General features: G+C 40.7%; 1 protein-coding gene and 1 long non-coding RNA gene across 2 annotated transcripts in view; both read right to left on the minus strand.

Moving 5' to 3' along the window:
- Window positions 1–27,022, minus strand: part of trabd2b (TraB domain containing 2B) — a 63,018-nt gene that overhangs the window by 9,107 nt on the left and 26,889 nt on the right. The window contains exons 3-4 of the mRNA XM_058639453.1: window positions 15,878–16,024; window positions 11,606–11,780 (exon numbers count right to left, since the gene is read on the minus strand). Of these exons, the coding sequence (XP_058495436.1) occupies window positions 11,606–11,780; window positions 15,878–16,024 (322 nt within the window). The remainder of the gene's footprint in view (window positions 1–11,605; window positions 11,781–15,877; window positions 16,025–27,022) is intronic.
- LOC131466249 (uncharacterized) lies at window positions 23,562–25,477 on the minus strand. Its single transcript, XR_009241403.1, has 3 exons — window positions 25,296–25,477; window positions 24,815–24,870; window positions 23,562–23,927 (listed from the first exon to the last, which is right to left on the minus strand). It is a non-coding gene; the product is annotated as an uncharacterized LOC131466249 (long non-coding RNA).

Genomic DNA, 27,022 nt, shown 5'->3' on the forward strand with positions numbered 1-27,022 from the left:
AGAACATTCTGTTATTTTTCAGTTTTTTGTACAAACAAATATGTTTGCAATTACACCTTGTAAACATTGGATCAACAGATACGCACAAGTTGTTTAAGAACATCCCACATGGCTCAGACCACCTCATATGAGAACATGAAAAAGGATGAGAGAACATGAGTAGGGAGGAGATCATAAAACGCCAATTTAGTGGTAGATTAAGTGAATAAAAACAAGAAAGGAAGAAAAAAATACAGATCGAGACTGAGCAAAGATTGATGGTGACAGGAGGTGGAGGGAGGATATACAGAAATCCTACCCATGGGCAAGACGGATCACACTGGAGTACACCCTGCACTGAGGGGAGTGCATGCTGGGTACTGTTGCTACATCATCGTCCAAACAAACACAAGCTGTTGCCTCCGAGCGAGTTGAACAACACATGAAAGTGAGATGTGACGATGAAGGAAAACAGGGGTGGCGGTACAGTGGTGAGGGAAACCCATTAAACAGAGAGGAACAATAAAAATACTTAATAGATGACGAGGGCGTGTTCCCCTTCAGAGTGTGCTGTTTAGAACATGTTCTGTGTTGTGTGCATGTTCTACACAGACAGAGATGATCGAAGAATTTCCACTCATCAGCACACGTGTTGTAAATGTGTGTGGGTGACAAATTAAAGGGAAAACTGGCATGACAGGTGGTGCACCGCCCCTTTGCATCATCAAGTCTCCAATCTCCGCTTGTGTAATGAACATAGTGTTTCCCCACCCCAAAATATTGTCTCATCTATTGTTTTGATGATGCAGAAGAGCAGTGGTTCATATGTTGATCGAAAATTGCATTACTAAAAAAGTTTGGCTTAAAAGAGGACAGATATATATTAATGTATCCTTAAGCAATATCACATGAGAGGTAGCACTGTTCTTAACATCAGCACGGCCACAGGTCGAGTGCCGCAGATATCAGTACTGACACACTGGGATGTTTGCTTGATAGAATCCTGCTCCTTCTCCTTCATAATTTAATTCAAATGTATTTAACAAGAAGGAGAAAGGAAAATAAAGGAAAAATGGCCAAACAGTGGCTGGTTGTTCATCTATGGCCCAGTTATGGACCATAGGGTTAAGTGGCCCCCGCGACCCTCATGTGGATAAAGTGGTAGAAGATGAATGAATGAATGAATGAATGAATGAATTGCCAAAGCAGGAAGTGAAGGGGGAAGGGAGCTGATAAATCAGTCACACCTGAGAGCTAAAAAAGAAGGAAACAAACAAGGAAGTTTAAGGAGGAATGAATGCTGTGAGAAGTGAGCGTTGGAAAATGAGCAAACATTCTGGAGTTTAGGACCTTTGATCAACTCATAAAAAAACGTAAACTGACTTGAAAGACTGTTCTGTGTGGAAACAAGACTGGAGAAATAAGCTGATCCAGGAAACCCTGAAGAGAGTTCTACTGTGACCTTGGATTCAGCGGCTGAGCTCTCAGTTGGATGACACTCATGTCCAAATGTTTCCTGAAAATCCCTTGGCTTCTCCTGACTTCCAATCTCAAGCCTTGGTTGTATTTGTTATGTTGTCATCTTTTGAAACAAGCTAGCTGGGTAACTTACTTAAATGTCTAAAAATGGACAGGTTTTGACTTTTGACTGTCTGACGCCCAACATTCTTCTACGCCATGTTATTTCTAGATGAATGTCTGGACAGTGTGTAATTAATGATTATTATTATGAACACCTGTCAAGTGGAGTGATACTACAGTTAAAAGGCCCACTGCTGTTATCAGCAGTTATGGAATGCTTCTCGTCCAGTCAAATTACTTGTGAACTGTTGTATATTCATATCATGTACGCGCGTGCGTGTGCGTGTGCGTGTGCGTGCGTGCGTGTGCACTAATGCAAGATGCAGCTGCAGCTAAAATTTGCTGTCAACAGTTTTCGCCCAAATAAATCCAGGGCTGTCAGCTAGAAAATGAAGATAAATTGTGCTAAAAATTTCTGTGGATTTTGAGGTTAATCTGTCACCATTATCATAAATAGCATAAGCATGCATGACTGAAATGTGGGAGTTGGATTGAGATCTGTTGACTGCTAAGGTCACGGTCTATGATTTAGATCATTTTCATACTCATTAAGCAGTTAAATAACCAAGCATGTGTGTTTTCATTTCTTCATCAAGTCAGGTTTTTTTTTTTCCACATTCTGCTAATGGGCCAGTATCAAATTTAATTGTATGTGTATTTACAATATATTGTCTGTTATAAAGTGTCTCTCTCCGACTTATTCTGTGTGGCATTATCGCTCTTTCCCTGAACAACCTATGAGTAATGCAGCAACGATTTTAATAGGCCCAGCATCCCAACGCCTTGCTGTGCATTTCCATTTACAGTTCTGCTGCGCTGGAATCGCTCTATAAATCACATAATACAGCCTCCAGATTAACAGGAGGCTTAACTACGCACAATGCCTCAGAAACAGTTGAAGCAATGCCTTGAAAAAAAAAAGAAAGAGCATCACCTTCACTTGAACCTAAAAAGACAGGATGGTAAGTTCCACCACTCTGTCCGGATCTAGGTTTGGAGAAAGGGGAATAATGTGGAGTCTTCCCCCTCCACCCTTCCACAACTCTCACTTATTCCTCATCTCCATAATGACTTCACTTCCTATGCATGCGGTCCGATATCCACCTCTCTGAGGTGTTATTAATGACAGCTGTTGACGGGGCTGTTCCCATCCAGGTTCTGGTTGAAGTTCTGGTCAAATACAGAGATCAAGAGGACCTGAGGCCAGCTGCTGCATGCGGTGGGCCTGACACTGGTCCATGTCAGACAGGCTGAAAAGGGACGGCTCGGTGGTTTCAGTGTTAGACGCTTTTAAAGTGATTCCCCACATTTAAATATTTAGACTGAGGTAGTCTGTAAAGTTCTCCTGGTGGACGGAACCAAAGTGAAGAAGGAGGGCGAGGTGAGGGAAAATCATAGAAGGACTGAGACAGAAAGAGAAAGTGGTTTTGAACGGGGGAATACAAAGGTGCAAAGAAACACAGACAGAAAGGGAGGTGAGCTAAACCTACAGCCACGTTTTTATTTCTCTTAGCTGCTTTGTGAGGATTATTATTATTTTCTCACAGACACACACTCGTAATGGAAGAAGCTGTTGTTTTCTCACATGGCAGACTTTATCTTTTTCATCTCATTAAAGTTGCAATTGAGAAGAAAACACGGCAATGTTTTTCTTGTGAGCAGGTGGAAAAGTGTCACAGTGCCAACGTGCCTGTGACATCTCATGTGTGTGTGAATAATAAAAGATTACATATGTGTGTGAGCATATAACTATGCTGAATGTGTGTGTTCTCACAACATCAAAGGGTGTTTTTTGGGTTCTGTTTGATTTAGGTTGAGGCTAAGTGGTTAAGCATTTAGTTGGGAAGTTTAAGGTTAGGGTATAAGGGGACAATTAAGGGGACACGTTATGTTAACAAGTGTCCTCACAAAGATGGAAGAACAATTGTGTGTGTGTGTTGCTGGGGCACATGACAGACAGGCCTTCCAGGAGGCATGTAACTGTGAATGTAGCTTACCATGTGAACTGTATGTGCATGTCTGTGTGCGAATGTGAGTTTGTGTGATTTAGTGTGTGTGTGTGTGTGTGTGTGCGTGTGTGTCTGTGCCGGCAGAAACCAATGTTTCACAGCCGTCATTTCTCAGGACCTGGACTGGAGGCCAGCTGGTTTTCATTCTTGCCATTTAATCAGTATTTTATTTACACCTGGGACAACAGGTGAATGCAATTAAATACCAAGCTGGGAAACCAGCAGTTGTACAGTATGGGCCCCAAGAAGTGGACCTTTGTATTCTAGTGTTCCCTGCTCTGCATACATTCTGCTGTATATGCACGTCTTTAGTTTCAGAGCTCAAATGATCAAAGTGAGCACAACTGAAGCACAACTGAAGCATCCACGTGTTTATGAAATGTAACATTGAGCATTTTCTTGGCTCTAAATACAGTTTCGGATGTTCTTTTTTTTTCTAATGACGTGCTTAATATTTGAACAAGTTAATGAACTGTACTGATTCAATTTAAGCAATGAACTCTACCAGGTTTTAAGATTTAACTTAAGACAAAGTGTGTGTCACAAAGTTGTATTCCTCAACATCTCAAAGACTTTGCATATGTATCACATTTGCTCCACTTATGTGGTTACTGTATTTGATTATGTATGTGTATTAGTATTTTGAATCAGCTTTCCTCACATGGTAACATAATGCATTTAAATGAACAAATTATTTTGAGTATTCTCTGGTGCATGGTGGGTCCACTTAAAAAGGAGTTACTTAAATATATGTGTGCAGTGCTAGAAGAGATGTTTTAACTCTCACTGAGAACCTATTAGACCAATATGCAGTGACATACATTACTCTTTAAAAAGCAATAGTGGTTTCTGGTCCAAACCCCACTCCTGTTAAAAATTAATTTCAATGTGTGCTCAGCCCAAACTGTCACTTGGAAAGAACTAACGATATCTTTCAATTCCTTCCTCCCAATCTGTCTTCTCTGCTGTGCAGAGCACAACACATGACGCACACATGGTAGCTCCATCATTTCATAAAATGCTCCGTATGAAGGAGAAGACGCCGCTGTCTCGCAGCGGCGTCAGCTTAATGAAAGGCGAGACAGCACCAGAAGAAGAGGACAAACGGAGGTGATAGATAGCAGCGTAAAACACACACAGTGGCAAGCAAGACAGAGACAGGTGAGTTGAATTGAGAGCTATAGAGGTTGAAGACAGATGGACAGACAGAGAGGCTAGGAAAAGCAGATACGCACGAAGGGAGGAAGAGCCCCAGAGACACTGACATGCAGCCCTGGCAAGCTTTCTCCCTCAGTCATCACTTCAATGCCACACCACAAAAAAATGACTGAAAAACACATGGTCCTTCTATGCACGCACAATGGGCTATTATGGGCCTTTGCATTGTTAAATAAACTCCAAAAAAAAAAAAAAATCCGCTTTCAGCAAACAAATCCATAGAGGCTCAGACTTCAAAACAAACAATAGTACATGTGTATTTTTGACAGTAAGCACTTTTTTTTTTTTGGTGATAAATATCTTTGCGGATCATCTGACTTTGTGTCACAAACATACACAAACACACGTGTGAGTGTGTATGTGTGCGAAGCGGTGTCTAGGCCGCGGCAGCATCAGGAAATTCCATGGGATGTTTTCAATAAGAACGGGCCGCAGCTGCCAGAAAACTGGCAAATGAAAACCTGCTGTAGTCCACCATAGAGCTCCAACAACACACGGCCTGCCCTCACAGCACTCCCCAGCTCTGCAGCTCTGATGATAGTCTTGCAAATATGACTGTAAATGAATTTGTTTGTTTGGGACTGTGGGAGAAGGGCACAAAGAAACAACAGTATTGCAAATAGCGGTTGAATAACATGGCTTACGGAGGATTGGATGGTGTTTACATTAGTAACAGAACAAGAAATGTGTGTACAGTGTCTACCAGCAGGCTCACTGCTGGTGCTGCCATGCCACTCTGTCTGAGGGGAAATAGTGATGCGTTCACTTGGCCTCATAAGGGAAACTGCGTCATGCTACAGTAGATGTCTGTGATTGGTACCTATTACATAATAGTTATAGTAATCATTAGCAGCAGTCACCACATTTACCACCGTTTTGAAGAAGAGGATGAAAGACTGTGAGGACACAGAGGATGGAAAAGCTGAATAATTGTAATTGTAAATATTCATTATGAACACAGGGTTACCCACTTCAGCCAAACAGAAATACAACAGTTTGAAACGTTCCCTATTTTCAGTCTTTGCTCTACATAAGCTTTCCGGCTGTATAGTTACACATTAATGAGTGTGTCCCATCACACTTTTATTGAGGAAATGAATTTGAAGAAAATATGAAACTATTTGAAATCATCTTAGGCTAACATTAGACATGCACTTAAGTCCAGAGATTCTCTGTAGTTTGTAAGTGAGAACAGAAATGTCTGCACAAGTCTCTCAGGACATTTTCCACAAATCCTCCTGCCAACTCCTCAGTATAATCTCTGGATAATGTCCGAGTGTGAGCACAGCAGGAGAGGATCCACAGCTGTGGAAGATCCGAGGTGAGTGAATAGGCGAGTGTCTTTGCATCGCGCGTGCTTATTTCAGACTTCACCACCTCACCTGGAGTCCCAAGAGATTCTCCTGCTGTTGTGAACGCAACTCACCCAGACAGTCTCCTGCCGCGCTCATTATATGTGAACAGCAAACTCTGGACTATGTCCAGACTCATTCATGTTGACATCCAGCAGTCACAGAAAAAAAACATTTGTTTGATTTTAAGCTTGCAAAACAACCGCACTCTGTGAAACAAGTGACTGAACCATGTATCAATTAACAGCCCAAACCGAAAATAGGGAGTTGCAGCTGCTCATGGTGACTATTGACCCGTTCCACACTACATGTAGTCATTTGATATAAAGCCAATTTAAAAAAATTCAGGGTAGGGGAGTGAATACTGAAGAATTGTTGACTTAAAGTAATGCAAGCTCACTGCATGAGAATTCAATTATTTCAAATATATTCTGAATTACTGACTGAGATATTACTGTTGAATGAGTTGCTGCTGTAGACCAGTGAAATCTTGGCCCAACAGCAGACTCCAGTGAGAGGATAATACTGCTCAGTCAGACTCTTTTATACTGCCCAGAGTAATTAAATTATGCCTGCTGGAGCTCATTTAGCCTGTCTCGGTAATTTGTAACAATAACCTGTTGGTGCAAGTGAAGAACAAACTCTGTTAAAGCATGCGTGTGCACGGACATGTGCACAGGATGCAGGAAAACTGGGCAGTGAAATGAGCACGAATCTGCGTTTGGTGTGCAGTGTGAACAAAAGCGTACATTTTGCACAAAATGGTACATTTGCTACAGGAAGGTGTAGGTGTACACTGGGAGGAAAGGGGGAGGCTGGGAAGGAAGGTGCTGAGCTGAGCAGAGATGGATTTCCTGCCTGAACCACTTTATACACACGTCGTATAGTTTAATTACCCTGTGAGAAAAATTTCTGGATCAGACTACGACATCAGTAATTCTGGAGGGCCTTGACCCGAGCGCTGCCTCAACTCTTTCCCGACAGTCCTATTTTCCTTTCGCACACTAGAGAAGGATCGGTCTGGAAATAAGGGGTCCAAAGAAAAAGCAGCTAAAGAGCAGTCATGAATATGTGTCTGTTTTATGGCAAAATGCAACCTGACAAACACAAAAACAGCCACTTGACAAGGACATAAAAGGACACACCAAGACAAGATTACAGTACCAGAGAGACCATGAGCCTGTCAGACTGAAGGCCAAGATCCCAAAAGTTTCCATGTCCCATGGTGTGTTTATTCCATGTTAAACTTCACACAAAATAATACCATAGCGTACAGTCTCTTACTGTACGCTCCAGCAGTAACACATGTCTGGTTAATGGCATTTCTGAGATCTGACCATAAAGATTGGATTTTATATGATCACATTGTTTTACACCCACATTTGGCCTGAAATAGCTGTAATACATCTCCTTGAGCTGTATTTAGTTTAAAAGAGGTCTGGATAATCTTAGCCCTCACACTTTGTGTCCTCTTTATTCCTTGTCATTACTCAAAGCATGTACTGTTGTTTTAATCATGATCGTTTTACAAAGCTAGGCTGCAAGTTGATTCCAGAGCCATTCCAAAAAGAGCAATGATACAGTCAGACCTTTGCAAGTACAAACGGTCACTTTATACATCCTTGCATCACTGAATGATAAAATTTCATGGTTGGTTAGGGCCAATGGGAAACTGGGGCCAGCAGTGACAGTTACGGGACCACAAAGACATGAGTCAGTGTCCTAAAGATAGAAATGGAGGAGGGAATTGGGAACCTTTGTGATTAGAGCATGGGAGAAACATTATTAAGCCTGATTTATCAGAGCTTTTGTGTCTCATTTTTGGCAAATCTGCATCAAAAGATATGCAAAGCATTAATAAAACAACCTGGAGTTTGTCATTTGAGATAAGATTCCAACCAAGTCAATTTCTCTATGTTTTTGGAGAGTGAGAATGAAAAGTATTAGTGTGGTAGACAAATGTTAAGCTGCATTTACCGTCACTAAAAGATCAGGATGAATATTTTTTTGTGAAACTTGTTTTCTATTAAGATGTAACCATTTGTGTGGATATTAAATTTGCCAGCTGCATTTATTTTGCACTTGAGAAGATAGTTTACTTTAGATCTCCACTTAACCAGCTAAAAAATCAGCATTATTTGATGAGAAATAATTTAATGAAACCTTTGAAGTGTTTTAGTAGCCTGAACATTATTTATTTAATTAGTATATTTAATTTAACATCACTGATATGAAATTCCTTGTGTTTCACAGTTCACCCTGAAGGAACCAGTAGGGAAGGCCCAGTATTTAAGTGAATCATTAATTGACATTAATGCATATTATAAGCAAAAACTGAATAAATGAGCATCACAGTTGTACGTATGCATTAACTCTATGCATGTGTACAGTACAGTGTGCACCATGGCAAAATACGACTAAAGGAACTGCAGTAATTCTTCTGTCCTACCAAAAGATATATTATTATTACAACTACTTTTAGCTCAATTATGCTTTTTCTCAACAAAAATGAAAACTACATGTATGCAATTCTAAGAGAAAAATAATCAAATGAATATGGTTAAAGGTGCTACATGTAAGAAATGTATTATATCAAGACATTAAATGACTAAATGTGTCAGAGAATAAGGAAACATGTCTAAGTGAAACGCTGGCTTCACAAAGCCAGTAGCACTTCAACACATGGGATGCCAGAAGAGAGCAGCTAGCTGTTAACGTCAGAAAAATTTAAGCTCAAAAAAACGCCCTGACCAGAGGAGAAGCAACACAAACATCTGCAGTGAATATACGTTCAACTATAGATGGTTGAAAAACGGAGAGGAAGTTGACAACGGACTGTCTGGAAGAACGCCTGGAGAAATGGATATATGCACTGGAGGGAAGAGGAATGAACGTTAGTAGGAGCAAGACAAAGTTCCTGTGTGTGAATGACAGGTGGTATAGTGAAGATGCAAGGAGTAGAGGTAGTGAAACTGGATGAGTTTAAATACTTGGGGTCAACTATCCAAAACAATGGACAGAGCACAAGAGAGGTGAAGAAGAGAGTGCAGGTGGGTGGGGATGAGTGTTCAGGGCTGATGTGTGATAGAAGTATAGCAGTACAAATTAAAGGGAAGGTCTACAAGACAGTTGTGAGACCTGATACGATGTATGGCTTGGAGACAGTGGCACTGTTTGAAAGACAAGAGTTAGAGTTGGAGGTGACAGAGCTGAAGATGCTGAGCTTTTTATTGGGAGTGACCAGGATGGATATGAGGTTGAACGGTTTGGAAATAAAGTGAGAGAGGCAAGGTTGAGATGGTTTGGTCATGTGCGGAGGAGGGATAGTGATTATATCGGACAAAGGACGTTCAGAATGTAGCTGACGGGTGGGAGGAAAAGAGGAAGACCACAGAGAAGGTTCATGGATGCTGTGAAGGAGGACATGAGGACAGTTGGTGTAACTGAAGAGGACACAAGGTACAGGGCAATGGAGGCACATGATCTGCTGTGGCGACCCCCTAAAGAACATTTGATCAACTCTGGAGGCCCACAGGCCACTAATAGTTTACCACAGGCATGTGTATAAGCACTGTTTGCATGTTTAAGAATGATTCCGAGTATAAGCATACATGTGTACATATGTTTGTGTATGCAGCGGGTTACAACTGGGATGGTTCTTATCACTTCACACTTGCTGTCAGTTCTCTCTCACACAAGGCTGCAGCCTGTAGGTGACCTGACACATATGTTCACCTCCCGTCCACCCAGGTCAGGTTAGACACACGGGGAAGCTAAACACACAGCTGCTTTACTAACGGCTAAACATTTAGAGGCAAATCTGGAAAACATGAGCCTGCAATAGAACAGATTTTAATGAGAAAATGTGCCTCTTTTATTGCCGTAAAGAAATGCCAGAGTAACATTTTACAGTAAGATTTCCTAAATCTAGATGGAGGAATCTGTGTCTGACAACTGCTCATTAAATCAAGTGAGGACCTGAGGAAATACAGTGTCAAGGTATTTTTTTTAGGTGAAAGTACAACAAGGGCCCTGCAGCCCCAGATCATTTTATGGGGTGCACATGACAGCTGTGACATGAGTTTAACTTAAGAGCAACAGTATTTGGCCACTCTGGTAAAACAATGATATTTTGGGTTCACAGGTTTACATTTTCCAATTTGTAGAATCATACTGTTCGATTTTTCCTTTCTTTTGTCCCTGTGTTGCCTGTTGGCATGTGAGATATTAGTAGTATAGTTTCAAAGCCAGACCTGGAGGCGGTCCACTAGTTTTGTATTAAGAGATGTCCCATTTTGGATCGTTTCCACATACTTCAGATACTCCCTGCTACCTCCAGGGAACAACATCCCCTCAAGATGCACTACCGAAGTACGTAAACCATGAGATTTATAAATAATTATTCAATGGGCGGTTGAATTTAATGATGCCATAAAATGTTTATGCGCACAAAAGATGCAGGACGTGACTATGTCATGGCAGGGAGAGCCCACGAGTCATGACTGAGATGTCATTTTCAATTTTAGTGCTACATCAAAGCTTTTAACTTGGCTACATTGAATTGCAAATGATACAGAGACACAATGTAATGTTAGAAACTCTTATATGTAATATTACCTCATTGGGTTTCTTAACCCAATAACTTGGACTGGGTCACCTTCATTCATAAATATGGTGTGTAAAAGAAAGGGATGTCTCATATGCACTCATCAGTGAAACATCGATTTCTTTATATATTTTTTTAACGTTTAGGGGGGCCAAGAAATGATGGAGGAAGGAATCAGACATCCAGCAATAATATATGAGACTGTGGCACAAACACACCTCTCCATGTTCTCCCTCCCTCCCTCAAACACAAACACCCACTCACCCTCGCGGCTGTGCCGCCCATTTTCAGATGCACTAACTGCACATGTACAATTATACAGTAAACAGACGCACAGGCATACACCCGCCACCTGTTTGGTGAGGAAACACACATGTTCATATTGTAATACACACACACACACACACACACACACACACACACACACAGACACACATGAATCCCCCTCAGGACACACAATGCCATTCAGGGCAACATTAGCAGCATTAGCCAGGAATGCTAATTGAAACAAACAGCTCATGGTTTCTTTATTTCTGAGGTTGGAGCTGGCTATAATTGAGAGTTACAGTGTGTGTGTGTGTGCACATGCCATGGATCTGGGAACCATTGTATATCATTAATGTCCTGCTTTATCACTAGTTCTGCTTTAAAGTGCAAGAGTGAGCAAATTGAAAGATCACAGACCAAAGAAAACCTGACGGCTCTTTCACTTTACGCTAAAATGTAAACGTCACACACTCAGCTCCAATCAGAATATGTTTGGAAAGAATGCTTACACATCACCATTCATCCCTCCATCCACCTTCTACCACTTTATCCTCCACATGAGGGTCGCGGGGGGGAGCAGACTTATACCTCACCTGCACCAAAAGCGAAGAAGAACGTCTGGTTAGGATTCCTCTGCAGTAGGGCGGACACACGGCGAGCCATCCGCTCGTTGCGTTTGTAGATGAGCTCCTGGCGGAAGTAGCTGTCAATCTGTTGGGCAGTCGTACGGTCATGGGCTGGCAGAGAGCTGTTGATGAAGTGAGGCAGCTGGAAGAAAGTAAAAGGTGAGAAAATGAATCATTTCAAACACCACGCAAAAAGAGTAATTTAAATTTGATCAATTGCTGCATAAAGAGTCAAACAGTACAAAGAGAGGCCACGTCGGCTTTACTCTTTGCTGCACCAGTGAATCAACAGTGTTTATCTGTGAGGATGAGCAGAGGTCAACAGAAGTCAGCAGAGATTTTTTTTTAGCTCTACCTGTTGACATAATAATATACATTTTCAGAGGTATGTCATGTCCAAGTAAACCAGTGTGTTCCCCATTTCCTGTTGCTCCAACATATCATTTGCAGCCAGAAAAATAGTTTTCTAAATATAGGAGAATTTCACTTGTTGCCAAACTTGTTTTCCACATATTCTAATTATAATGGTCTAGTTTGAAAGTTGTTTCATTTGTTTGCATTACTGCCTTCTTCTTCTCTTCCTCACCTCCACACCGACTACTTTGCAAATATTAGCATTAGATGTTAAATGTCCAGTTTATAGGAATTACTGACATCTAATGGTGAGACTGAAGATTGTAACAAATGGAGGACTCCTCCCTTTACCAAGAATGTCACAAAACCACAGTGGTCTTCGCATACAGCATAACTGTCATTCCTCTTTGTTTTAGTATGAGTGTGTGAAGCAAACAGTCTTCTCATTTCCTCCTTAGGTTGGAAAAAAAAATCAAATGTTGGAGGTCTTGGAGTTGGAAGAAACAGAGCCTTGTCTTTATTCTTATGTCTGTGTGCGTCCTTGTGGTTGTGAGTGCAAGATGTGTTAAATCTGGGATTGTATTGAGTGTGACAGGAACACACACATGCATGCGTGCAGCCTCTGTCTATCTGAAACTGAGTTACAAGTTGACACAACAGCCGAGCTGCTGCGAATGGTGCGTAAATCAGCGTGTGTCTGTGTGTGAGGTGTCTCGTGACTCCTGAGCGCGTGAGGGGATTTATTGTACCACATGTGAACAAGGTGTTGCTCTCCAGTGCTCATCCAAAACCCTTATCTGACACATTTTCTCTCACTCCCTCTCCCGCACATCTGTTTCACATTGAAATGTTCTGATTCACACCTACTGCAATCGGAGTATTTATTTCTGTCATTTGCGATGCACTTCAAATGGGGAGCTTTCACAGAAGGGATGTCAATTGGAGCCATATCAGATGGTGCTGAAGATTGAATATGAAACACATCTGACTGTTGAGTTGCATTTTGGGCAATGTAGGGTGGAATACATAAAGTCTCTATCACTGGTTCCGTTGTATTGATTTTAGTCGTTTTTGGTACCATCAGACAGGCCATTTTGTCTTCTTCTTCTTCTCATTATTGCTATTATTTTACAGTTAATTCCATGTTTGAGGTTGTTGTACTTGTCTGTTAACTAGTTCTACATACTTCAACGCCTTCAACTTCAAACTTCAGTCAAATTACAAAACGTTCATTAGGATATTAATCAGACCATTCAGAATTTTGTCAAACTTTTTAAAATATTAAATGTTTTTCAAAGACAATTTAAAGAAACACACTTCAGACACAGTCATGTTACTTACTGGTTCCACATAATTCAATGTAGAAGCTTCATTCAAACTTCAAAGTCACAGAATTTAATTGGTGTGTATTGCATGAAAGGTTCTAGAGTGGAGAGAGGTTGTTAAACTACTTAAAAGATTTCGCTTCGACTTGCTCTCCACTCTGCATACATCATCATACAACATCGTTTTATGATACTAGACAAATGTGTCTAGTTATATAGATGTAATATTGTAATAAAATGTGAAAAGGCAAGTCATTTCAGCGAATAAAGTCAGTTAAATACGTTGAATGTTGTGTTTTTTTACTGTTATTTGGCAAGTCGCTGAATTCAAGACCTGATCAAATCCAAATGGTTTGTATATTTTAAGCCACATTACACGTTTCATTTATTTGCTTCTAAATACAGCAGTTAAGTGGTAAAACAATGCCAGACTCGAAGTAGGAGTGCTTCATCATTGCTCCGCTGGGTGAGAGTAGTGTGAGCGTTTCATGATGGGAGGAAAAAAAAAAAGGGTTCGGTCAGAGAGGGGTCAAGGTGGGAGTGCAGCAGTAAATGCAGATAAGTTATCGCAGGAGTCCATAAGCTGCTCTCTGTCCCAACCTGCACAGGAAATGTGGAGTGACAGCGAGATATTTTCTCCTTTCTCACCACCTCTCCCTCTGCTTCTCTGCACTCATTTGCTTCATCAGTCTATCCTGCCAGCTTTTTCCTTTTTTTGCTTTCTTTTTCTCTCTGATTTCCCTGTTTGAAGTCATTTTTTTTCATCTTTTCCTTAACATTTTGTGCACATTCTATTTTCTTTCCCCTGAACATGACACAATGAATGCATCCAAGTGTTTTTTTCTTCTGTCCCATTTTGACATTGTGTCTCTGATAGATTTGGGAGCAGTTGAGTGTTAAAATGCATTAAATTCCCTTGCATCATTCTACTGTGCTGTGTTCTGGGGCCCATCGTCGACCTCTGTCTCACATAATGAAGATAGAGCTTGGAGAGCATCGTGGGTGTTGGAGAACTCTAGGAAAAGGTCCTATCTATCAAAAACACCTGCTCTTTTAAGCCCTCAAAGTTTTCCTGGCTACAGAGGGACAACCTAATTGCTTAAGCATATGCTGGGAAATGTTGATACACGTTATTGTGATATAAGGAGCAGAGACAAACTGGTATAAAGCATTTGACTGCAGGTGACATAAATAAATAAAAGCTCTTCGCGGCCCCAGCTGTACAAAAGATGGATAAAAACAGACACAGAGAGTTCGGGAGGATTAACAATAGAGTCAAGATGTCTGAACGGTGCACTGCACATCTTTTTTTCTTTTACTGTGTCTCTACTGCAAATTGCAGTCCCTGCGGTTCAGTGGTAAATACATGGTGTGTTATATTTAATGACACTTTAGATCAGCATGGGAAGTAATCGTGTAATGAGGATGCTCTGCAAGTGAACGTGAATTTGAAGGTGGAGATGGAGAGTGATGTATTTACCGTGTGTGTAAACGATATCGAATGACCTTTTGACAGCTCAGTATGAAGACGGATGAGCGGGCCATCACAGCAGGAGCAGAGGCTATGTTAGGAAGCATAGAGCTACAGGGGATCAGATGGTGTATTTAGTCCAGAGCTAATAAAGTGTGACACTATCGAGTAACTTGAGGTTGGGACGGATTAATATGGTAATGTGCAGTTTTGTGGAACTGACATGAAAGCCTAAAAAGACTGAGTGGATGAGAGAGTAATGGCAGTGAAGTGGATGTTAGCTGGTTAAATGGAGGCTCTGACAGATTTGGAGTTTCGGACACCTTTTTGGGCAGAAGCGTCAAGTAGTTGCTATTTGTGTGAACATTTTTATTGTAGGAAATATGTCTCCATTCTTTTGCTGTCATCACTTTATTCTTCACAAAGTGAGAAAGCATCAACATCAAGCCAGTGAGTGCATCATTGCTGCTACATTTACCAAAAATGCAGCATCTGGCATAACATAAAACTGTTGACGTCATCTTTGTATTGAACAGTTTGACAAGTGGCTCAAGGAATGTGAAAGGTTTTTTTCCAAGACTATAAATCTGCTGAACACTAACGTCTGTATGTCCGTAAGCTTTTCATCTCTTTATTGAATGCACTGTCACTTCATTACGTCATGGAATAACACAATGACTTAAAAAGGACACTTAATTGTAGTGCATCGCCAACCTATAACTAAGAACTGGTAAAGTACTCACTTATGCTCTTTTCATCTTTAATCAACACTAAAATGTTTTGTATTTTATGATATTGCACTGTAAATATCTACTTTTTCCAGCCGTAGAATGTCTCAATGTGCATGATATCTGCATTTAATTGAATTGGAAAAATGAAAATGTTCATACTATAGTTTTGATATCTATTGTATGACCATGCAAAGCAATAATACAATTGACCCCAATCTGCACAACTCACACAGACACAGAACCACTGACCAAACCAGGAATTGATTCTAAACAGAGGCTTGATTATGTTGTTTACTGTTCAGTCGTTACACAAACAAAGTTTTAACACCTCAACAAGTCAGATGATCTAAAGACAAACCTGCGAGGTGTCATGGTTGAAGATGATGGAGCTCAGGTCACCGCAGTTGTAGTGTGTTATGAGGTCCTCAGTGGTGTAGGAGCCCTGCAGGCTTCCTGCTCGAACTCCCTCATGCTGTAGCAGCGTCTGGTTCAAGGCAAACAGCACCTGCAGGGAGACAGAGAAAGAAGAAAAAAAAAACAGGACTGCTGTTAGTTTCTGTGTGCACAGACTTGGATTTCTCTGCCATGTGCAGAGGAGGCATTTGCTATAGGGAGAAATTGTGCCAGTTGTGTTGCCCCTTAAAAAATATGTCTTAAATATGCCTTAAAAAAGAAATGAAATGTTCATATATTCTGGATTTAGGCTCACTACAGGTAAAAGCAGATTACAGAAGACATGATTACACTTCACTGACTTTCTTCTGAATGGAGGAGAAATCATAGAGAGTGAGAGCGAGACCCTTTAAAAATAGGAGTTACTTTTCTTTCACCAGGACCAGTGTGCCTTAAATTTACAGCTCCCATTAAAATCACCAGTAAACCCTCTTTAGAGAGAATTTACAGCATGCAGCCACCAACCAGCCAATGACTAGACAGCTGTCTGTGACACCAAGGGTTAACCTCTGAGCCGCACCACCTCTGACTGTCGTTGCAACCCGGACCAAGCTGTCAATCACTGTTCAGCCTTCTCACAAAAAAAGGAGGTATTTATAAGAAGGGAAACATGCTTTATTGTTTTATTTATTTCCAGGACTACACAGTAGATTTGCACCCAATGAAGCATTTTCTGTTTGCTTGAGTTGAAAAAAAAAAAAAAACGTGACTCAGCTCATCATATCTTCAAATCACACCGCACTAATTACCAAGAACCTTAACCAGCACTTTTGGAAAACACTGCAGGAAGAACGTCATGGCCTGCATGATTTATGGAGCAGCTTAAGGCCGATCCAGCTGCACAACTGACTGAAGCAGATGTCAAAAGGCTGGGTCGTAATTCTTGCAATTAAGTTATATTTTTTGCAATCATAAATGCCCATACTGTGTATATTGAATGCTTCAACTCCAGGTAACCTTAATGCTGGGATAATCACAACCACGCTCAAAGCTCAACCTTGACTCTCGCACATTATGTTTGTGAACCCGAATTTTGACTTAGTTCAGTGTATGTTTTTAATCTAATGCAACGTGACAACTGATGAGCTAACAACATATACAGTAACTCTCATTATCCCCTTTTCTTATTGCCAGCTCTTTCGCCACTTTCACTCCAAGAGTCGACTTCCTCCTCTCATCTCTTCCAGCATTGGATCCTGAGCCTTCCCTCCCACTGTACTGTACAACCAAGAATGCAGTCTGATCCTGTTTATTCTTTTTGACGCACACTTCATCCAGCATGTTTTTTTTGTTATGCTTAGCGCCCCATCATCACCCTGCCAGAGGCGCATAATCAAAGAATAGGCCTCCAGCAAACCTGTGACCACTTCAGTTCAGGAAAAAAAAAATGTTTTTTATGCTTCTCTCAGCTCAGCACCAGACTTCCCATTCCCAGAAGCACCCCTACTGACTCAGTAATGACACTATACCTCATTTAATTTTCTAGTTACATCTCACATAGGATTTCTTTTTCTTTTTATTGCTCCAAATTCAGGGTAATGTGAATGTGTGATGCCAGGCCCAAAGAGGATAATACCTGACTAACTGGTTACAGTAGCTCCTTTGGCTTTTGCAGTTGCTGAGTCTGTGCCAGCAAGTTGCCCCCCTCCCCAAGTCCTTTGGCACTCTTTTCCAAAAGCAACACCAAAGCAGGTCTCATGGGCGGTGTCAAGGTCTCGGGCTGGCAGAGCACACACACCTGTGGCTTTTTGTAATGCAGCCAGCCTTAGTAGTTTCTCTTAACATGGCAAACTGCACTAGATGTGGCATGACAGGGAGGGTGAGTGAATTAGTGGGTGGAGGGTATGAAAGGCGCGTATTTGTGCGTGTTGTGAGTGCGTGTGTGCATGTCGTTATGTTGTTAAGGGAATTCTTATTTCAATATTGTCCGTCTCCCGGGGATTGAACATCACTGCAGCTGTAACCATGACGCCTGAGTGTGTGTGCCGGGCTGAATAAGTGCACATGTCAATCAGTGTGAGAAAGGGAGAGGAGGAGAACGAGGGAAAACATTCCCTGTGTGTGTGTGTGTGTGTGTGTGTGTGTGTACACTTTGCATGTATATGCATCAGAGTAAATATGTGTGTGCGCATGCACGCGTGTATTGACAGACGGAGTGCTTGTTCTCATGGTGAAGGGGTCCAATCTCTCTGTCAAACTGGATCTTTAACAGCCAGGCCTTTTCAAAGTAACTATAGCACTGACTCCAGTTGTTCACCACACAGTTGACTCCACTGCAGGTTTCTCTTTGCTCCTTTCTCTTTTGTCTCAATACATGCGTGAGAAACTCTAATTGTAATTAAAGAAAAAAAAAAAAGATTTATAAGAACAAAGCTGGAAGGAGCAAAGCATATGGATGATTTTGGAACCTGTAAGCTGAGCAAAGCACTCCAAAAATTCATTAGTGAGCACTGGAAGGAAAACAGAAAGAAAGGGCTCAGGCTGGAGTGGGAGTAACAAATGAAAAACATTTAAAATATCACAGATCTTTTATATTTCTAAACTAAAATGACATTTATCAACATGTGTGTGCATTAAAGCCACGCTAACAGTGTTAGCATGTTTTTACAGGACTGAAGTGTGTAATGAGTAGGTGCTGATGACAAGGTGCTGGAACCGAGAGAGCTCACTCTTGACGACTTCATCACTCCACTAGAATTCCTCCCTAAATCTGAATCAGAGGATGTGAGTGATGGATGGCACTGAAGGGTTTCAGGCTGTGATACAAGAGAAGGGAGTGTCAAACTGTGAAGGCCAAACATTAAACCCTGGCAAAGAGGAAACAATCTAATACCTCGGATTACTGTTTAGTTGGCAGCTATAGGTGTCAGTAAAATAAATGGAACGAAAGCAAAGCAATCATCAACAACAGCGATTCCCAAATTAGAAAAATAAATAAATGCATAATAACATAAAATAAAACATATGCCTGTACTTCCCTGACCCGTAACTTCATCTGGTCAGGTGAAACAGTCAGACACTATTCTACTGTTCCTGCAAACTGACAGAGAAAAAAGGGAAGGAAGAACAAAGGGAGAGAGGTGAAGTGGTATGAGACGGACAGAGAACAAAAGCCAGAGATGTGAAAGTGTGAAAGAAGGGTATGAGACAAATAAAGCCTTGTTAGAAGAGCATGTGTTTTACAGATGGGGGAGACTCCTCTGTTTAAGTGAGTTCAGTGTAGGCATATGGGCAAAAGGCCTGGCATATAACCAGACTGGTGAAGGAAACCCTGGTGATTCCTGCCAGCATCAGGCAGGAGAACTGAAAAGTTTTTGTTGCGACACACATTCCCTCTTCCCCTCCTCTACTGCATGTCTCTGTTTGTCTTTCTGTGTATTTTCCTACAGTTTTCCTTCTCTATTCCAGTACTTGTGAAGTGGTGAAGCAACTATCATAGCTCCTTTTTATTTATCCATAAGTGTCTTTTACCTTTGTCTTTATTTAGGCGTTACACAAAACACATTACACAAATGTCCTATCATCACATTGGATGCTTGCTGACCAATATGATCCGTGACACATTAAAACTACAGTGTGTAAACAATGTGTTATTATGTGTATGCTCAACGTAAAATGATACTATCATAACTGACTGAGGGAGCATTTGTGTGTATGCGGCAGCAGCACAGAAGTGGGGCAGAGGCAATTAGCATGTATCCCAAAAAACTGCTTTTTTTTCCAGTCTTACTCAAGCCAAATTGCAGCCGCCTCACTTTACTAATGCAATGTTATGTTGTCTCTGTGTGTTTAGCCATAAAACAAATGATTCTTGGAGCAGATAGCCTTGTGTTGAATGCAACATACATTTGTTTTTATTTAAATGTCCTCAAAAAAACTTATATCATTTCAGAAGAAATGTGTCAAGATAAAACTTCAACAATGTTTCACAATTCTCACTCTTTCTTATCTGGGTCTTGTAGAAAACCACAACTTTACTGCCCAAATCAAGTTGTTTTATTGCAACAGTGGATGGCTTCATCCTAAATCCCTCTCTGGACAAACTAGTACACATGAAAGAGAGAGAGAGAGAGAGAGAGAGGAGGAACATATTCCAACAATATCTCTGTCACAGAGAGTAAGAAGGTTTATGGGAAATGTGGTCTTAATAAAAAAAAACAGTAAAGATTAAAACACCGAACGCTCGGTGCTGTGTTTATCGTGTTCACAGCAAGCCCTATTAAAAGAGGACTGCACTGTTCTAACATTGAACTCCTATAACTCTGTCAAAACCTGGCACAAAACCAGTACCCACACTGCGACTTGACCTCTCACAGCTCTGTCGGTGGTAGTTAGATATGCAGACAGGCTACAGAGGTAAACTCCTGTCTTTCCAACTTAGAAAAAACGTGGACATAGTCTTCTGGTTGCAAAAACGTCTGTTGTAAAGCATCAAGATTCACAATTTGACCCATGCCATGTCAGTTTTTGAAACCAATGTCACCTGCAATGGCTTACACTGGTGACCACCCTTATTTGTCCTGCTTGATCATCTGTTTTCCTCTACATAGTTTACAAAATTTAAATAATGTTCTATTAACTCCTCAGGAAAAAGTAGGCTCTCTTTCCCATAGAAATCACTTCTTCTTCTTTTTTTCACTTTTGCATAGCTCCTTGTTGAACCATGCTTTTAAATGTGAAATCACTGTAGTTCCCTTTTAATTTAATTTATGGAGAGAATAGAAAGAAACCATCTCAAATTACAATTCAGTTTTCCCTCTCAGTCTTTATCTCTGGTCTGTTCAATCTTTTTCGGTGGTGCGTTCCCCTTCACCGCTCTCCTCTCCCTGAGAGCCACTTGTGTTTCATTGCCTGAGAAAGAGAAGAACTAGACCCTTGACCCAGGACACGCACCGCTGGGTTCCTCTGGGCCGAGCTTGCTTCCCCCTGGGCTCCAGCTATAGATGAAAAGAGGAGCCTGAGTTCACAGCACCCTGGGGTGACCAGAGGAGAGGATGTAGGGAGTTGAAATAACATCCAGGGCAACCCAAGAATAGGAGAAGTGCGATATCTCATCACCATTCCCCACGGAGCAACCACCAAAAAAAGGGTGGATACCAATTTCGTGTGAGTGCACTTTACAGTCCCAGTACAGAAACAAAAAATAATGAATAAAAAAAAACACCCTTGCATTAATTTTCTTTTAACTTATACTACGGCTGCATGCTTGAATGTACAGTACGTATAGGAGTTGCTTGAGTGTTTAAAAAGCTTGCCGCTGTCTGAGCTTAATAGTCCACGCAAGCTCTGAAAAGCACCTTGAATACATTAGGGTGGAAAGATGGTGTCACACAAGACCACATCAAAGTCCGGACAGTTTTATCATTAACGGTCCTCGAGACTTTGACTGTGAGGGAATCGTGTGATGTGTCAAAGGCTTTAACAACAACATCCAAGCATATAAACACCTTAAATGCGGCCTGAGCATTACCAAAATAGTTTTACAGCCCTTTGGCACCTTTCGCTTCACTTGCCCATTTGAAGGTAAGCGGTGCTTCATCTGGCATGAGCCGCAGCAACCCACAACCATGTTTTCCTTTAAATCTTTATCCCTGCTAATACTCTTATACATGCTGCACACTTAAAAACACAGCCACAGACACACACACACACACACACACACACGCTAATAATTGCACACAGTACATTTGTCTTTGGAGCGATACCTGTGTACAAACCACATACTGCAGGAAATTGAAGAGAAGTTTTGAATCTTGTTTCTCTTTTGTCTCTGCTTCTCTTTGTCTTCTGACTTCCTTTCTCTCAGAAAATCTACCTCGTGTCTCAGTCTAGGAAATCCAGGGATTACCAGAGGGACAATCCCAGTGGCTGAAGCCTGCTGCTCTCAGCTTCCACAGAAAGCCTTGCTTTCTTCCATCGCTTTCTCCCTTCCGTCCTGTCATATTTCCCCTCTGTGGCAAGGGGTGAGGGTCTAATCATGGGAGATATCCCTCTCTTTGCTTTTACTATAGTGAAAATGTTCTAACCTTCCACCTCCTCCTTGTACTTTTCTTATCCATTCTTCCCCTGACAAAAGTTCACACGTCAACTTCTGTTCTCCCTTTCTCTCGTCTCCACTCAGTCTGTTTTTCACTCTAATGAAACCAGACTTATCGGCACCCACACACATAAGAATCTCTATCTCGCAGCTCTACCTACACTTGTCCACAAATAAACCCTGCTGTTTGACTTGGCAAGGAGTGCCTAAGCTTTCCTGCCCCCCAAGAAAACAGAAAAATATAATAAAGTATCACTTGATTCTGAATGAAAAGACACACAGCTGTCCACGAGCGGAGGCTGTGGGGTGTGAAAGTGTGGTGAAAAATTATAGAGGGGAATTTGTGCTAATTTTTATTTTCTTTCAGTATCAAAGAGCGGGAATAAGCATGGACAAATATATAGAGTAGAGTAGAACAACGTGTGCACATTACAAAAATGTATCTTTGAAGTCATTGAAGGGAATATGTATGGAGATCAAAAAGCTTAATTATGAAGGTAAATTGAATTAACGTTGCACTATATATATAAAAAAAAAAAGGCACAGAGCACATCTGACACAGTTTCTGCTGAATTGTACAAAGTGGCTCAAAAACAAACCGATTCACATCACAAGAGACAGGTGCTTTGGACAGTGATGATAGCAAACTCTGCTGATTTTTGCACCATTTCAGTCCTTATGAAAGTGCCGACCAGTCAATGAAATGTTGTTTTATTAAATGTGTTCATTTAGCTATCTTTAAAGAAAAACATATGTACATTTATGAGGTGCTGCGGAAATGTCTTATGGGCAGTGTTGTATCTACTGAAACCTAAATAGGCCTTCAAAAGATTTCCAAGCTCAATTTTAATAAAAAAAGAATTAGGAATGCAGATGGTGTTGGGTGAATTTACTTGGCTTCACCAGTCGAATATCATTTTCAAAAAAAATGTAATTCCATTATCTTCTTTATTCCAATAAACTGTTGTATTTTCTTACAGGATCAATGACGTGAAGAAAAATTAAATGATCTCACCAGGCAACACATCTGTCAGATGTCCTCCTGTTGTTTTAAGGAAAACAGAATTAAAGGCCTTGCTAATATCTACACTGTAACAAATTTCCTGTAGAATTTACAGTAAAGAACAGGCAAAAAAGTTGCCAATAAAGTGCTGTAAAAGTGTTGTTAATTACTGTAAACATTAATTACAACATATTACTGGATACGTTTTACAGGTTTTTGCCGTATATAAAACACAACAATGTATTGTTTTATATGATAAACAACCATTTATTGTATTTTAATTTACAATATTATCTTGTATCCCATTCAATTTACATGAGTTACCTGCCAACTATTTTTGCCACTAAATAGCTGTTACTTGTTCATAATTCATTATTTTATTGTAGAATGTTTTTACAGCTAATATAGGTTTGCTTGTCATGTTTTGCAAATTAAGCACTGTAATTCTTTTGTAATTGTAATTATTTTCAGCTATTAACAATAATAATAAAACAAGAGTCAGTGCTGCAACAATACAAAACATTTATTAACACTCAATACCCGATGTGTATATTTTCAAACTCACACAGACATGAACAAACTCACATAAACATACACCAGACTGCACAAGACTTGCAGCCACACAGTGTAACTTTGAATTAACTACTGTAATTTGCAGCAACAAAGTCAAATGTGTAAAAAATAACCACATCTTGGAACCATTGTTTTTTTGTTTTTTTTTTATACAAAACAGTGTGCCATTATTGTTTCTTTTGCAAACGGGCTCAAAGGCATTCAAAGTCCATTAACCTTTTTAGAAGTGCAGAGACATGAAGGTTGACATTGCTGTTCCACTTCTCTTGCACCTTCCCACTTCTTGGACTGATCCACTTTGTGGCCTTTGTGCCAGACGTTGGGTTGATCCCCAGGAAGCATCTGAAGTCACAAAATCAGGAAAAAGACACTTAATGAAATACATTGTTTACAAAAGACAAAACCCATAGATCTCCACTGCGTTCCCCGACCACCGCTTTAGCTTAAGTCATCAAAAGCTGCGCAGGCTAGGCTAGTGACGAGTTTAAGACGAGACCCAGACTCTATCAGCGGTAGTGATTGGGTCTCGTCTTTCACTTGTCACCCAACGGTGCGTAGCATTACAGCCTCTGAACCAGCCCATAGACAACGCAGCGGCTACCGGAAAAAAAAAATCGAAATAGCAGAACAGATTGACTGCATTTTCGCGGTGACATGACACACAAATATTTAAGACCCATGCCATCTGAATTTAAGACAATTTAATACTTTTTAAGGCCTTATTTTTAGGAAAATTGATTTACGACTTTTTAAGGACCTGCGGCCACCCTGAGTTCATGGACGATTCGTGAACGATAGGAAGTTTCTGACTAACTACCTTCACCAGATAAATGATGATAGTGGTCGATATTACTGTGAAAAAAAAATGTTTTGTGCACATATTCTTGGTCTGAAAGTCGTTACAGAAGTGAACCAGACGAAGCAGTCAGAGAATGGCTCATTCGTGATTCGCAAGTCGTTTTAATGAACTGAACGAGGAGAACTAGTTCGCGACAAAGAATCGTAATAATAATTCCCATAATACTAAATTGTACCACACAAATCTTCATAATACAATCCAGCAGTTACAACACTCTAGTGTATCTTGCTGTTCTGTGGTTTTTGCTGGTTAACATCTTCAAAAAACAGTGCAGTTTTGAGTCCCACACCCCGTATATTCCAACTAAGGCGAATAAAATGATGCCAAATGCTGTTAGTCACACAAATAAATAAGGAAACATTATTCTTACCAAAATGTTGTTTTTGCAGCTTTCTCTCCTCACCTCACTTCAAGGTTGATTCGATCCTGTCGGCGACACATGTAACTTTCTCACACCGAGTTTAGACAACATACAGTAGCACCTAACTACCTTAGCTAGCGGCATGTTAGCCTAACATTTTAGCCTTCCATTAAACTGCAGAGCCTGGGATTACACTCGTTTGAAAAATATTCTTGAGCTAACTTTATTTTTAGTTGTGCAAACCAGGCTGACACACGATTAAATCATATTGCATGTTATTACTTGAATCACATTTTGAAGAGAAACTAGCAAGGTTGGTTTCCAGCCATGATATGCCAGGTGAAAGGCATAGCCTCAAAAAAGGTTACTAAAGTCATATTGTTAAAAACTAAAATAATTACTGTTTAATTCGGGTAAAATGTAACATAACCATGCATACAATCTTGCCTAGTTTCTCTTTAATAGTTTAGACTAATAACATAATACTTACTCTTTATTGAGTGGATGAATGCTGGGTTCGCTCTCCTCCTCCTGCCATCAAATGCCTATCCTCTTGCAAACCGCCAATATTAGCCTAACAGTGTTTAACTGTAAATGTATCATTTACAGTCAGAACCAAGTGAAAACATAACCATGCTGTAATTTTAAAATGTGTTACAGCTTTAAATTACTGTAATTATTTTTTACCCATAATACATTGCAATTTACAGTTACACCTTGTAAAAGGATAGGACAACAAGCTTCTGTAATTTTTTACTGTAGAAATTACAGAAATTTGTTACAGTGTAGCCTAGATCAGGTCACTCTAACTTATCTTCCCTGAAAGCTCGTAGCCCACCAGTAACATCATGGCCTTCACTAATCCTAACAGGTTTCACAGACTGCTTATTTTCCAAAGGGAAAAATTCTCATTGAATTCCATTGGATTTATCCAGCTCCCATTATGATGTGTGATGCTATCCAAACCAGATGAGCTGGGTCTTCTCAGCGGCATGAGAAAGCAGCAGTCAAAAACAGCCGTATATGCTTAAATATGCCTCCTCTGCCCCCAACCAGGACCCAGCCACTCTCTCTTATCTCCCTCAGTCTGCGTTGGTTGGACTGATGGTTTTAGACAGATTAATTCCCAAAGAATGGTTTTGTCCTGTGCAGGGTCCACATCTGAGATCCGGCTGAAACATGAGAGCAGTACAAGATCTAACGCATGGACATAAATTGTGTAAAGAAGAAAAAATGAATCCAGATTGAGAAATAGCGAGAGTCCAAACAGTAAGGAGCTGTGACTGAATCATCCCGTTTAAAGAGATGAATCCTTGCAGAGGTTCCTGTGTGTGCGTGCAAGTCCGGCAGGCACTCGGCCTTCAATCATCACACATCATTTTGATTATATTCAAATGACGTCATGTGGAGTCAAAGTGATTTTTCTTTAAATAAATCACTGTTTCAGTTAAGGATCGTGTGTGCACCTCAGCTAGAATCCAAGACTGATTTGTTCTTGTTTGCACTATTCAACAGGCAGATTGGATTTCTCCTGCAGAGTAGCAGACGCCTTAGTTGTATAGAGTGTAATTCAGCAGAGCATAGCCATAAAAACCATACATTCACATGAAAGTAATATGTGGAGAGGCTTTTATGTATGAGTTAAAGTCTGCATGTTGTGTCATCAGAGGGTTAGAAGGTAAATGGATGAGGAGAAGAGGAAAAAAACAAGTGAAAAAGATGATGAATAATGAAGAAAAAAGAAGAAAGGGAAAAAGCTGCAGGACACACAGCAGGAGGCATAATGTAAAAGAGTCAAAATTCAGCAGGCCAGATGTTTACGGTTAACCACGAGAGATAGAACGAAGAGAAAAGGGAGCAGACCTATTATGCACCTATCCTCCTCCTCCTCCTCCTCCTCCTCCTCCTCCTCCTCCTCCTCCTTCTCTTCCTCTCATGGGTCTGGAGCCCAGCTGTCAAGCTTTGTCCGTCACATCTCTCCTCATCACCCTCCCAAAGCCTCTTCATCCTCAAGACTGTCCCTGTCCCTCCAAAAAGACATTAAGTCTCTTCATCAATCATCAATTCTCGAACATTTAGCAGCCCTCCTTCCGTTTCCCTGGATATGTGTTCCCATTCACAAAGATCCAGGTTAAACCCCCCTAACTCTCTGCTACCCATTCGTCTTGCTCTTTGTTCCTTGTGTTATTCCATTTGATGGTGGCTCTCATTTCACCA

The sequence above is a fragment of the Solea solea genome, chromosome 9 (assembly GCF_958295425.1).
Source record: "Solea solea chromosome 9, fSolSol10.1, whole genome shotgun sequence".
Classification (NCBI taxonomy): Eukaryota; Metazoa; Chordata; class Actinopteri; order Pleuronectiformes; family Soleidae; genus Solea; species Solea solea.